The 14,748-nt window shown below is 37.6% G+C and overlaps 1 protein-coding gene across 1 annotated transcript; it reads left to right on the top strand.

The window, feature by feature from the left end:
• Positions 1-643: 643 nt before the first annotated feature.
• On the top strand, positions 644-11,634 carry LOC126791230 (mediator of RNA polymerase II transcription subunit 15a-like). The gene is made up of 12 exons (XM_050517649.1): positions 644-764; positions 1,296-1,400; positions 1,905-2,022; positions 2,201-2,306; positions 2,428-3,621; positions 4,048-4,118; positions 7,605-7,679; positions 7,760-8,791; positions 8,920-9,267; positions 9,724-9,921; positions 10,010-10,098; positions 11,175-11,634. The coding sequence occupies exons 2-12, from the start codon at positions 1,336-1,338 to the stop codon at positions 11,383-11,385; spliced, it is 3,507 nt and encodes a 1,168-aa protein (XP_050373606.1). The 5' UTR covers positions 644-764; positions 1,296-1,335; the 3' UTR covers positions 11,386-11,634.
• Positions 11,635-14,748: the final 3,114 nt, after the last annotated feature.

Below are 14,748 nucleotides of genomic sequence, written 5' to 3'. Positions count from 1 at the left end.
CTGCCCAAAACCTTTAGCAACAAAACTTCTTTGGCATCTCATTCCCACTTTTGCAACCATATTTTCATACAGGAAAGACTCGTTCCCTCTCGTCGTCCACTGTAGGACATCAAAACCAGAGTTCAATTACCATTCTCAATGTAGTTGACGCTTTTTGGTGGTTTTCTACCTATTGATGGATTCATTTCGCTATAAAACATCAACATGAGATATTTAAGAAAAATATTTTATGCTCTTGAACCATGGTACATTGTGTCCATATTGATGTCATAGGTTCATATGACATGTACCTAACTATTCCAAATTAGTTTTCTTAATGTGAGTCTGTTATGTCGTCATGTACATCTACAATAATATCTACCACATTCAAGTAACATTATTGTGCCGAATCAGTGCACAATACAATGTTTCGTGATAGGTCGAGAATTTACCATTAATTACTCATGATTAGAAGGGTAAAAAATAAAACCTACCATGGATCTTGGTTTATGTATGATTTCCATGTCAAAGTTAAACAAAAATAGAAATTGAAAAAAAGGAGTAAAATTAAGGAAAGAGAAATTGAATTGCCATATTTGAACTTTGTCCATTAGTATTGGCAGTTGGCGGGGATTCTATATAGACCCAAACTCTCCCCCAATTCCAAAACCCTACCTCCTCCTCCGCCCACTGAATTCACGATTCCTGCGACACTTGGTCGCCCCCTCCGCTTCAACTGGTCTACCTTCTTAGCCAATCACTCTCCAATTCTAAACGATCGGAGGGTACTTAATCCCTCCTTCTCTTTCTTCTTTTGTATTTTGATTTTGTGCTGATTCTGGCTGTTAATTCTGGTTCTCAGCCCATAATCTTGGGTGTAGTGTGATTGTAGAATTGTTCTTAAAGATTTTGTTGTTATGACTTATGAGTATGATAATGAACTTGATCAAAACTGTATTGAAGCACTTTCTGTTTCGCGGGTTCCGGCAGCCGTGTGCTCTTGCAGTTTTTCCCTCGGTAGCCATGATTGATGTGAATATTCCTTTTGTTGTGTTTGGTCTTGTAATGTTTTATGTGCCTGTAATAGGAAAAGACCAAGATAGTCGTCTGTAAAAGATGAAAATATTTGCACTGATAATAGTTCATCTTCTGGGAGGGGATTAGGAAGCATTATTCTGTGATCATTAGCGTTTCAGTTTGGATTGGATCAAGTGATTTTCACACTCTTTAATTGTTCTTTTAAATTGATGTTTGTGAAACGAAAACATAATGCTTTGGGTCTCATCGTGTGTCCTTTTGTCCATTACAATTGATAGGTACTGCTGTACAGGTTACTAAAGGCAACCTGAAATTAAAATGGAAACCAGTGACTGGAGAACTCAGCTTCCCAAAGATTTTCGAGAAAATATTATCAAAAAGATGTAAGTTGCATAGCATTATCCATTCAATGATACAGATCATTCTCTATGTTCTAGCTGAACTTATCTGCCATTTGGAAGTGGAATGTACTGGCTTACTAATCCATATTAGCCCAAGTACATGGGAATGGCCTTAGTGTTAATTAGTTCTTAGATATTGTCTTTTCATAAAGATTATAGATAGTTCAATTCTCTACATAATTTTATGCTTCATGAAGAGAAAACAGAAGAAAATAACTCAGCTTTGACATGCTATGATATTACTCGAGTTGAGCTTGGGTGACCATTAATGATTGGCTGGAATTTTGTTAACTTAGCTAGTTTAGGGTATGGTAAGTGCGGATGCAATATTTGATTAAGATCACTACAGAGTTTAATATATGATGATGAGTTGATAATTTAGTTTGACTAATGGGTTCGTGCTTGTTTACTATCATTTACATCCCAAAACTTCTTTTTCTAGCAGGACAAGTAACTAATGGACCTTATAACTATTTTTTCCTGCAGTATAGACATCCTAAAGAAGCGTACGCCACCATTTGATGATCCTTCATCCCAACTGAAGAAGATACAGAGTGTTGCGTTGAAGTTTGAGGAAAAGGTTTATATGGACTCCAGTGACCAGGTATTTTAAGTTATGAAATGATTTTCTTCTGAGACATGTATCGGTAATCTTTTAACTGCCAAGTTCTTAGAAAATAAATAATTGCACTTCACTAATGTCATATATTTCCTATGCCGGTTTAAAACATTAGGTATGTTCATATCTGTATATTAACAAGTCATTTTGATTATTATTTTAGAGAGAATATGTGAGGAAGATAATGGTAAAGTTGATGGCAGCAGAGGGATCACATCCAAACATCGTGTCGAAATCATCATCAAACTCTCCCTGTGCCTCAAATCCCGGTAATTACAGCTATTAGAAAAATTAGTTTCTTTAGTTTTACTAAATTTTTATTTTATATGTACAAATTTTCAATTGTAACTTCTATAATTGATTATTGAAATGCATTATGTATGGATCAAGGTCAATCAATTTCTGTTCAATCCACTGATCAGTCTCAAGCATGTGAAGTTACTGAGCAGCATTTATTGCTTGACGTTCAAAATAATAAAGCATGTGCTGGAGTTTCTGCTAATATGGCACCCACACGGTCCACTGTTGGTGCTTCCTCTCAGAATCCGCTGAAGTTGGTCGGAAATTCGTTGGGGAAAGGGATACATTTTAATGAATCTGCCAGTAATATCAAGCAGGAGCAAGTACAGCAGCATTCATCCCGCATTGATTCTCATCCAAATCCACATCACTGTAGGCAGGTCAAGCAGGAATATATTGATCTTCAGGAAAACCTTCAGCATCAAAATCCAAATCTTTGTAAGCAGGTCAAGCAGGAACATGTTGCATTGTCACGCATAACTCAGCAACACCAATTACATCACCAGAAATATAATGATCCTCAGAAGAATCATCAACAACTAAATCCGAATCTGTGTAAGTATGTCAAGCAGGGACATGTTACACCGTCATGCATAACTCAGCAACACCAAGTACATCAGCAGCACCACTACCAGCAGAAACTCTTAAAAAACACTCAGCAACTGATTCCTCCACAATCTGCCATCAAAGCTCCTATTCTACGACCTTCTGATTCACATATTGCTCCACTTTCTGATCTTCGGCAGGATCAGATCTCTCCTTTTAAACAGACATCACAATCTTTGATTAAGAATCATCATCAGACAGCTTTTGTGCAAACAAATCCACATGGTACTCCTGAACACCTTTTACTGCAATCCCAGAAGCAAGCACGTGTGATCACGAGTAGGTTGACTCCTACTAATCTGCAACAAAATCATATAAATGGGAAACCAAATGGTCTCCGTGATTTGCACCAGCAACATCATAGGTTGTCCTCGCAGAACAATAGTTTACTACAGGAATTTAAGGGGCAAAGTATAATTCGTCCAAGTGCAAATCATGAGGCCCAAAGAAACAATATCTCTGTACTACATGAGAGCTCGCAGCTGCCTGAAGGTGGTAGCTCGGGCAAACGTCAATGCGAGATTAAAATACAGGGGGAAACCAGCCAGATTGCTTCAACCTTTTTGCCAAATCAAGTGCAAGAATCACAACCACAGAATCTTCAAAGGCAACTGAACTCTCAGTCACAGCCAAAGCAAATGCCAAGTCTGCCAAGTTCACGGAGCAGGCAAATGTCAGGTACATAAAACAATCAGCTATAACTCAGCACTATAGATCTGCCAAGTTTTGATGCAATTATAACTTAAACTTGTTTTCAACTTTTTTAATGGTTTCCATATTTCTTGCAACATCCCACAAAACTAATAACTTAACAATTTAAGTTTAGTTAATATATAAACCAAAGATACTATGGGAATGGTAATGGCAAGGTAACAACAATATTGGTTATTTTTTGCTGAAATTTGTAAAGATTTATACCACGGTTATTCTCTTCCACACTTTGCAAAAATATACAGTATATATATAAATTCTGAGATGAGTTAAAAGAAACCATGAGGAAAGATAAAAATAGTTTTTAGACACTAGCCAATTTGCTTTCATTTATATCCTGTTAGATCTACTTTTTGACTTGTAATTTACGTATTTTGTATACTTGTTGAATAGACATACCAGCTTCCACATGTGAGCAAGGGATCTCAAACGTAAATAACTTGCAAGAGCAGCTCTATCGGAAGGTATACTCTCTCTCTCTCTCTCTCTCTGATTGCTTACTTATTATTATTATTATTTTTTAACACAGTTCCATTCATTTGGGAACTGTTGACCTGTGTTGTAGCACTTCATAGGTGAAGAGAGAGAAGGTTTATATCTTCTGTAGTTTTAAAGAACTTAGGGGACCTTTCAACAAAAAAAAACTTAGGGGAATAGAGAATTTAGGTTAAAGGGAGAAGCCAGGCCTTGGGAGAAAGTGTCCGCTCATACATAATCTTGCCTAAGCGCTTGCTGTATTACGTAACCAATTGTTACCACCACTGATAAGAACCCAAAAAAGCGATAGTCACTGGACAAGAGCACCTCCAACCAGCTGGTGTCCAAAATGAGGATCCCACATTGCACATAAGATAACTCGATATTTTATCATTTCAATCTCATTTGGCTTATAAGTAATGACCATCTTTTTAGGATTTACATCTCTGCTTGGCCTCCAAAGCACCAAAACCATTATTAAATTACAAGAGAACCTTGGAATATTTAAAAACATTAAAAACATTGCAGATATCTGGCACTTACTCTTTAATTTAATAGTCTTTTTTTTTTCTTTGAATAAGACTTGACTAGTCTTAGTTAAACACTTCCCAAAACTTAAAGTTAACTGCTAGAATCAATTTTGATTTATATGTTAATTGACTTGGACTCATAGACTTCCATGGAGATTTCATATATGGACCAGAAAGGCTTGATCATATATCTTTTTTTTTATTAGAATAATATGTTCTTAATGAAACAGAAATAAAGAAATGAGAATGTAGAAATTATTACTGAAATTTCCTCCTAAAAAAATTTGGAACTGTAATCAGTAGAATCTTGCCAGTGTGTGATCAACCGGTTTTTCCTTGAAAAACATGTGATTTTACTTTTTTATTTTATTTTGGGGTGAAGAGGAAGTTGCAGCTGAGACCACATTTAGCAGAAGTTTCATGTGATTAGCAGGTTTTTATTTTTGGGAAAAGTGAAGATTTATGCAATTTGTTTGTCACATCTCGGGACCGCTCCGCTGTAACACGATATTGTCCGTTTTAGGTATAGCCTCACGGTTTTGTTTCTAAGAGCTCACGAGGAACTTCCCAGTAGGTCACCAATCCTGGGATTGCTATGGTCCGTGCAAGCTTAACTTCGAAGTTCTCATCACCTCTGAAGTCATTGAGCCCCCAAAAGGCCTCGTATTAGATGGAGGTGGGCATATACATATACAGCACATTACCCCCTCTCCATTGGTCGATGTGGAATATTACAATCCACCCCTCTTAGGAGTCCGACGTTCTTGTCGGCACACTCGCACCACTCAAGTGTATGGTTTCCAATTTTCTCCTTTTATACCCCTTTCACATTCGGAAAACTAACTTCGCTGCTAACAACTTCCACACACGATGTTTGATTTATGCATGCTGCACTCGTATCGACGATTTCTAGAACTTTCATAAAGAAAGTTTCCTGAAACGAGTGACGGATTAAAAATCAACTCTTGAGTCAATCAAATTTAATCGATAATGACTTATTGGTTCTCGAAACTAATTTTTACTTCGAATAAAGGCTAATTGGATGTCGTAGAATAAAATTATAACCAAAATGTTATTTCATTAATTTTTTAAGGAATTACAAGAAATGACAAGAATTATAGCCAAAGTGACCAATCTCTCCACAGTTGTAACATCTCACAAGCGCCACATGCTGAAAAGGTATAGGGTCGATAGGTGCGGTTGCCACTCTATCCGGAGTATGGTGATGGGTCATCTGCTTCTTCCATGGTCCACCACTAGGACCCATAGACCCACTGCTCGTAGCAATAGCCTTCCCTTTATCTTGTACCCCTCTCGGCACCACTTCACTCTCATGGAGCTTGTTCACTTGCTTCAGATTCAGTTCACTCTTGTAAATCAGCTCCTTGGTAGCAAGGCAAAGTGCAGCTATGATATTCTTGTACTCAGTTCTACGTCCCCGTAGAAACTTCTGAGCTAAGGAAGTCGCATCCATCGGTCCCACAAACCGTTACAATTGGTCAAAACGAGCCTCATACTCCATGACCGTCATGTTCCCCTGGTTGAGTGCCAGGAACTAAAGCTCAAGCTCCTCCTTCACAGTAGCTGGGAAGTACTTGTCCCGAAAGAGATCCACAAACTTACCCCAGGTCAAAGTGGATACATCCCTCGTCCTCTTCCACCAATCTAGGGCATCATCATTAAAAAAAAAAGATAGCTATCATCCTTTTCTCCATCTCGGAACACACTACCAGATCAAAGTAGGTCTCCATGTTCTCGATCGAATGGTCAGCTATCATTTGATCGAGACCCCCATGAAAGGTCGGTGCAGCCAATCTAGTAATGTCCCTGATCAGCCTGAGGACTCGTCCCTCATCATAGACGCCAGTCCCAAGGTCAGGCTACTCTACATGAAGTTCCTCCTCATGGTGAACTCGGTCTCCGCCTCTCGCCCTACCTCGGTCTCTAGTCATGCGTCCCCGTGAATCTATCACCTATAACATTTCAACACTTAGTCAATACATGTATTAACCAAGTCACGTAGGTGAGATTATAAAAGGATTATACAATCCTCTTACGTAATCGACTCAGAGTACCAAACCCTAAAGTAAGGCTCCTAACACTCATGCATACCCAATGACATATTAATACCATAGAGTATATGATGGGGATCCGCTGCATACGGAACCATCACTCTCAGGTGGTACTAATAGTCACCAAATACCCCCGCTCTGATACCAAATTGTCACATCTCGAGACCGCTCCACTGTAACACTATATTGTCCGCTTTAGGCATAGCCCTCACGGTTTTGTTTCTAGGAGCTCACAAGCAACTTTCCAGTAGGTCACCCATCCTGGAATTGCTCTGGCCCGAGCAAGCTTAACTTCGGAGTTCCCATCCCCTCCGAAGTCATTGAGCCCCAAAAAGGACTCTCCGTTGGTCGATGTGGGATATTACATTGTTGTTGGAGGAAAGAGTGTTCAAATATGATACTATTTTTCTTATTAGATTAATTTCTTACTGTGGTGCAGTAACCGACTAAGGATTGGGTTCACACATTAATTCAATAGTTAGTATCCCAATAGTTCAAATATGTACTACAGTTGTGCTTTTTTTCTTGATTTGACACTATTGTTTCTTCACTGGAAAAGAAGTCCATTTATATGTTATTTCTTCAATAAGCTTCATTCGAAATGTGTTATTTCTTTTATTTTGGTTTTTTGCAAACAGGTTCGCCTTCTTGGATTATTATTAGTTCTTGATTATGTTTTCTGAATTTTAATTTTATTTATATTGTGTCAAAACATCATTATCAATGTATCATCTATGTGAGTCAATATTGAGTAATGATAAGCTTTTGTTTCTGAATTCTGTTGGTAAGTTTTAATATCTAACCCATGGTTGTGCACTGTGATTGAAGAAGTCAAGCACTGACAGTTATTACTTTTAATTTCTGTATGCAGGTTGAAGTTTTAAAAGAAAAATATTTATCAGCACTGACAGGAATCTATCAAAAGATAGCATGTCATTTCGAGAAGGTAGTTATAGTGGCTTGTTTACGTTAAATGAGATCTAATGCTTTTGTTATAATATTTTACATTTAATTTCTTTTCTGCAGCTCAATTCTATCCCTCAACACCCGGACAATATCAAGAAACTTAAAGCAATGAAGCACATGCATTACACTGCCAAATATTACATTATGAATCTAAGTGTGCCCAAAAGCAAAATTACATCTGCTTTCAATGAAAAGCTGGGTTTATTGGAGGACAAAATTGTTTCTTTCATTAACATATTTGATCAGCATAAGCGTGCTACCTTGCTGCAGCATAGAAGTACTTCGAATGTGGATTCTATGCCACAGTCAGTGCAACTTCATTCTCAGGCTTCTCAAGGTAAAACACGGCAAGACGAAAATAAACTGCAATCTCAGTCGGTGAACTTACAGTGTATTGGTACAAATATGCAGCACGGAAGTATGACAAATGTTGTGAATGATTATGATTCTCTATCTGAGCCTCCAATCCTGCAACATGACATGGCGCATTTGCGACAGAAGTTGACCGAGCAAGATTCAGAAAAAGCAAATTCTTTGACGTCAGTAATGCAGGTTCCCTCAGAGTCCTGTAAACTTCCTAGAGGCAGCCCCCAACAACCAAATAATATCTTGTCACAAAATCCTGCAGTTAGAATACAACAGGATGCTAAAACCCCAAATCAAGAACTTCAAAGGCACAAGTCGCAGCGGCAATTAGTACAACCAAAGCAGCAAGTACCACAGCAGCATCATCAATCACCAGAGTTGCAGTCTGGGGATTCAACTTCTAATTCTTTGCCCATAAGTCTTAAACCTTCCTCTCAACGAGATCCACATTCTTCTGTGATTGAAAAGACGGATCTTCCATTGCTTCCTACAAGACCTACTCTTGTCATTTCAAGAAGCTCACCTGAGGATGGAATTTCTTCTCTGGCTCCATCAGATTCAGCACCTGTACCAGGGGATTCTGAGAAACCTATGTCTGAAACATCATTGGTTTCATATGCTGTAAATATTGGAGGTCAACTATCACATGATGTTCCAAAAGTGTTCCATACTTCTCTAGATGGGTTGAATGCTGCTGAGCAGCCTATTCAGAGATTGATTAAAATGGTTAGTTTGAAGTGTTAATTTACTGATACAATTTCGCCGGTTTTTTTTGTGTGTAAAGAAATGGATTTTCTGCATCATGATTATTGGGGTACATAAGATGAAATAGTGTTATCCTTGCCTCATTTCAGGTTAACTTGGTGTCAAGTAAAGCACTAAGTTCTTTTGCTTCAGACATTAGTTCTGTAGTTTGTAGGACTGATAGAATGTCTGGACCAGATATGGTTCAGAGATCTGGAGCTGCGATTGGTGATTTGGCAGACATGACCTATTGTCATCAGGAGAGATACTTCACCCGACAGGAAACTACTGTTGAAACAAGGATAATGAAGCGTCCCAGAAGTATGCCAATTAGCATTGAGGCTCCAGAAAATGGCTCTATGAATGAGAGCTTGTTACAGTACTTACAGCTAAGTGATATGGAAAAGTTTGACTTGGATGCACCTGCAGTATCTTATAGCAAACGGCGTAGGCTTCAGGTATATAGAAGTTCGTACTCTGTCAAAGGTGATAATAATATGTCATTGTGATCTAATTATTAAAGTGAAAATGATAAATTTCAGTAAAGTCTGTGATCGGTTCTCATAATATCAGGTTATACTTTTTAATAACATTATATTGTTGTGCTGTGATATATTAACTGAAATTAAAACCATTTAAGTCTGTAATTGTGTATCGGTTCTCATATTATTGGCTTACTATAAGCGATATACATCTATTTTGTGTCAGGACATATTTTTTGGTTGAAACATCTACTATATGTAATGACTAATGAGACATAGAAAGTTAATTATAAATGTAGTTTTTGAGTTGTGCTGTATTATCCTCTTTTTGGTGAAGCTTTTGATCATCTCTCATAGGTTGCATTGGGGAAAGTCTAACTTCGCATCTTGTTCTGATTTTTATGGTCACCGTTTATTTCTGACATGTTACAGGTGAATCATCTCTTACAAGAAATAACAGCAATCAACCAACGACTAATAGACACTGTTTTAGATATCATTGATGATGAGTCTATTACATCAGTACCCTCAGCTCCAATTCTCGATGGCAAAGGAATCATTGTCAGGTGCTCCTTCGTAGCTGTGACCATTGCTCCTAGTCTGAACTCTGAACAGGGTTCAGATCCAATGGTATGCCTATAATAGTTGAAGTGTGATTCAGGAACCGCACTTGGGTGTCTATTAATCCTGTACTGACGGTGTTCTCTTGGCTATGTAGTTTCCAATCCAGCCTCTGCGATTGCTTGTTCCTGCAAATTATCCTTTGTGCTCTCCTATATTCATGGACAAGTTGAAAGTGGAAGTCAGGTGAGACATGAGCCTTTTTATTTTCTTATGCCTGCTGTTTGTAATATAAATCACGCTATGTACGTATAACTTGGCAACTTTCATCTACTGGTTACAGATATTATTGGAATGTTAACCTGAAGACTTTATACTTCAGTAACCTGGCATGTTTTTTTGTTTCCAGAATAAATGAGTGAATCAATCCTGTTTGTTTTTTTTAATTCCCGGTAACTGTCAGCTTTACAGAATCTCAAAATAAACCATGATGATCAAACTATTCGCAATACTATATCATAGGTTGATAACAAATAAAAAAAGTGTGATTTTATACTGAATGGTGTACTCTTGTACCGAGTCCTCAATTTGACCGTCTGTGCTACTGTGGTTGTCAACTCATGGTAAAGTAGTTACATGTATCATTTACTCAGATTGACAAGAGTCAAACCTTTAAAATATGTAAAGTTGTTTTGCTAGGGTTTGAGTTAAAGAATTATTGAGTTAGTCACAAACTTGTATATATTGATAATCTGTTTTGAATTATTGAGTTAAAGAATTATTGAGTTAGTCGCAAAATTGAATTATTGAGTTAGTCACAAACTTGTATATATTGAGTTAATTACAATTTTGCTCAGCATTCTGGGTTTCCTCATGTTTGGTGGAATAACATTTCATCTAGGTTGGATGGCGATTGACTATTAAAGCTCCGAAAGAAATATGGCATTATGTTACTGACATATAGAAAACTATATATCCATTATATGTTTATTCTATATTACATTTGGCAAATTCATCTAATTCTGACATCTAGTCTAGAGCTGTTCCATCTCTTATATTCTTAGCGCTTGAGAAGCATATACCCTTATTGATAACATCTGTCGACTGTTGCTGATTATCAGTCGTCAGTTACTACAATGACCAAAATCTATCTCATTTGCCCACTGTATAAATCTTTCCGTCGAATGGGTGTATTGCTTGATTATATGGAATTGAGAACGTGACTTATGAATCATATGATGATGATATTATTTATCTCTAGTTCTTCCTTTTGCATGCATATAATGGTCAATCTCACGTGTGCCTCTTTGTTGCTCTGGCAGTGATGATCAAGATCTTTCAGCACAGGTTAGGTCAAAGCTCGATAGCTCTCTTCGGCAGCTGACAGAACCCTTGTCACTTGGGGAGATAGCAAGGACATGGGATGTATGCGCCCGGGCAGTGATCTCTGAATATGCAGAGCAGAATGGAGGAGGAAGCTTCAGTTCTAGGTATGGCACTTGGGAAGACTGCCTTAGTGCTGCAGCTGCTTGAATCAATTTTCCTTGAGAATTGTTATCTTGTGAAAGTTGAGAAGTGAGATTGTATTGTACAGGCTCATGTAAGCTGATTGTCTTAAATCTCAGTGATGGTCTTATAAAACATTAAACCTCATGAATTGCATGTTTTATTAGGATTAGGAATTAGTTACATTAATTAATGTGTTCCAATTTTTTTTTTTAAAGAAGAAAACAAGGGCACTTCTAGTTCTCCTAGACAAAGAAAATGACTTAAGACCAAATATTGAGTTATGGGATTTTATTATATGCGACCAATCTGCTAGTGTTACTAATGCCTTTAATCCTTGAATTTCTTTTCCTTGGGAGGAATCGCTTCATAAGCTGGAGAAGTATCTGTTTCAGCATTGACAGCTTATGCTGAATGAGCAGCAGTGTTTTCAAAGATTACAATTTACAAAGTAATGCTAATGCCAAATCTGCTGTTTTCACAAATCACATAACCGTTTGTTGTCTTAATGCCTCAACCATGTTCACACAATCAATAATTCACATAATTAGAAAGCAGGAGAGACATAAAATGATACCCCCCCCCCCCCCCAACTTTTTACCCTTATGATTTTATTCTTACTTTTTACTCGAATCGAGAGTCGTTTTAAATATAGCGACTCTAAAAGTTGATTTTTTGATGCATAAGTTTTTTTAGAAAACTTTCTTTACGAAAGTTGTAGAGCTCGTTGATACGAAATCGTAGACACGCGGCACACTCAAATCGGAATTCGTATGAAAAATTTACGAATCAAAAGGGTAATTGGGCATTTTTGGAAATAGTATAAATAGGGGTTGAAAAGAGAAAAATCAGAAAATTAAAAATTTGAAATCTCACGGTACTGTTCACGTCCGAACTCAGAAATAGGGTTGTAAGTAAGCTCGAACCGCTCGTGTTTGTGTCACGCCCCGAAATTTACACAACAAAATTCAAATTTGAAAACATGATAATTCGAATCAACTTCAAATATTACTCTAATATCGTTGTGCACAACTTCTCTAATCTCTCATGCTGAGAACCTGAATACTTCCACCTGCACATATAACCCTACACCATGGATTGGTGCACCAGGTTGTAAAGACGCAAACCTGGTAAGTTTTTAAAGCTCGTATGAGTAAACTTAACTACATAACACATGCTTTATATTTCTCAAACATAAGCAACAACATCTAACTCTACAATTATACTCAACGAAACGCAAGTTAAAGATTAGTGATTCCTGCATAAAAACATAGTTCATGAATTTCCACAAGTACACCATCAGATGCTAGAAATGAGAAAATAAAAACCTCAACTTGAAATCAAGAACACTCATTTAAAACCATGAAAAATACTCTCACTTTGTTTTCTTTTAAATCACAATATCCCTTTCTTAAAAGGGAAAACACATGACAAAATTCATGTCTTGGGAATTTAACAACTCAACAACCAACATAAACATAACACAGTTAACTTCTCTTTTAAAAAGATGCACTCATGACACCTAGATAACCACAATTTACCAGAATGTACATTTTCTTCCATTCCGGTTTCATCCGCCAACAGTATCAAATAATCATTCAATGAACCAAATTACCGGAAGGTACATTTTCTTCCCCTCCGGTCCCTTCCGCCAACATTAAGATATAATCACATTTAAGGATATAAAATATCCATATATATATATATATTGACTATATCATATCAATATCAACATGCATAAAACAATTTCATTTTCACATTCACCATAGTCCATAATCACCAAAACCTTTTAAAATCATTTTATTAAACCGTTTTACTTACTCATAAACCGTAGATGATCAAGTTCACATAATTAAACCAAACATATTTTTAGAATAATTTTTATAAGCAAGTGATGCAAGGACTATGTTAACCACTCAACTAAATTCAAGAATTATAACACTACTTCGATCATGATGATCATTGTGAGGTTTACTCATCTTAAATCCTGCTGCGTCTTCTACTCAAAATATGGAAAGTAACGTCAATGCAACCACTCAAAACAAAGCATCGCATACCTAAATCATACCAAGATCACAACGCAACATCCCTTGAGGTATGACATAATTGTTAAGGTTCTTCACCCTAGTTAACCTTAAAATCGAGTTAAGCCACCCAAATCTAACTTAATTAGATACTCAAAAGGTCGTTAGGTCAAAATGTAAGTCAACCAAGTATTGAAACCACCCACCGACCAAACATTCGAGACTCCGTAACATGTGAAGTAACAACCGAAACTACCGTTTTAAAATTAATCACTCAATAATGATGAGTACGTGAAGTGAAAATGGAGTTCAAATTATTCTCATGGCACTATTCGGACTCGCTACCATACACCCAAGCAACTCGCTACCTAAAAATTACACACCCTAGGCATTCCAAAACAACTAACACATCGATAAAGTGAAGAAATAACTTTTGGTACCTTGAGAAACAAACAACTCGATTGGAAAGCGCTGCTCAAAAGCTAAACTCTCAGTCTGCAATTTGAGGCTCCAACCTCAGAGTGACAAAAGATAATTAAGGGTTGAATCGGAAAACCACAGCAGCAAGTAAATCAACCCAAGTTTGAGCACACTCACCATCAGGAACACACTGCTCTGCCACAGTAGCTTGCAATTTTGAAATCACAATTGAGAGATCGAATTAGAGTGACTCTCTGCCACCAGGCGGAAGGAAGACGCCCAGGGTCCACTGCAACACCGATGGAGCGTGGAAATTAAGTCAAATCACCACCGTGAAGCTGTTGCCGACGAACACAAACTCACCTCCACATCTTCAGCTCTTCTATTTGCAGTTATGGTTAAGAACTAGGTTAGGTACCCTTGTAGGGAGAACCAGAAGGTGGAGGCGACGATGTCTAGGACGATGTCGTCGCTGGAAAGCACAAAAATCGGTGGAACTGAAACCGGGTTGTCGGGTTGACTTTCGACATTCGATTCCCGCCAAACGGTGCGGAACGACGCAAGCCACTACCATAGGGAAGCCTACGACGGAGAGATGCGTCGATCTGGATGGTTGCAGCATCATCCAACGTCGGACGGAACCGGGTCGGGTCAACAGGGTCTGGGTCGGGTCAGATGAAGAACTTTGTTACTGAAGGAGTGTGCAGCGCGGGAGAGGAGAGAAAATGTTTCACAAAAAAATGAAACTCTAAAAATTAAATTTTCTATTTATACTTGAAATTTCTGGGACTCAAAACTTCAGTTGCTCATAACATTTTCATACGATCTCTAAATCATGCGTATCGCGTATCTACATACTCATATCGATAAGCTCTATGATTCTCATGAAAGAAGTTTTATGAGATTCTCAACGAATAGAAAGTCAACTCTTGCACCTTTACCGTAA

The sequence above is a fragment of the Argentina anserina genome, chromosome 4, assembly GCF_933775445.1.
Source record: "Argentina anserina chromosome 4, drPotAnse1.1, whole genome shotgun sequence".
In the NCBI taxonomy this organism is placed as follows: Eukaryota; Viridiplantae; Streptophyta; class Magnoliopsida; order Rosales; family Rosaceae; genus Argentina; species Argentina anserina.
The sequence above is the reverse complement of the archived record's forward strand: the minus strand, read 5'-3'. Positions and strand labels throughout refer to the sequence as shown.

Bases quoted from the DNA above. Each gene is read 5' to 3' on its own strand.
- LOC126791230 (XM_050517649.1), top strand. From the start codon at position 1,336: ATGGAAACCAGTGACTGGAGAACTCAGCTTCCCAAAGATTTTCGAGAA. The intron at 1,401-1,904 runs GTAAGTTGCATA...TTTTTCCTGCAG, and splicing joins GAAAATATTATCAAAAAGAT to TATAGACATCCTAAAGAAGC. The intron at 9,922-10,009 runs GTATGCCTATAA...TTGGCTATGTAG, and splicing joins AACAGGGTTCAGATCCAATG to TTTCCAATCCAGCCTCTGCG.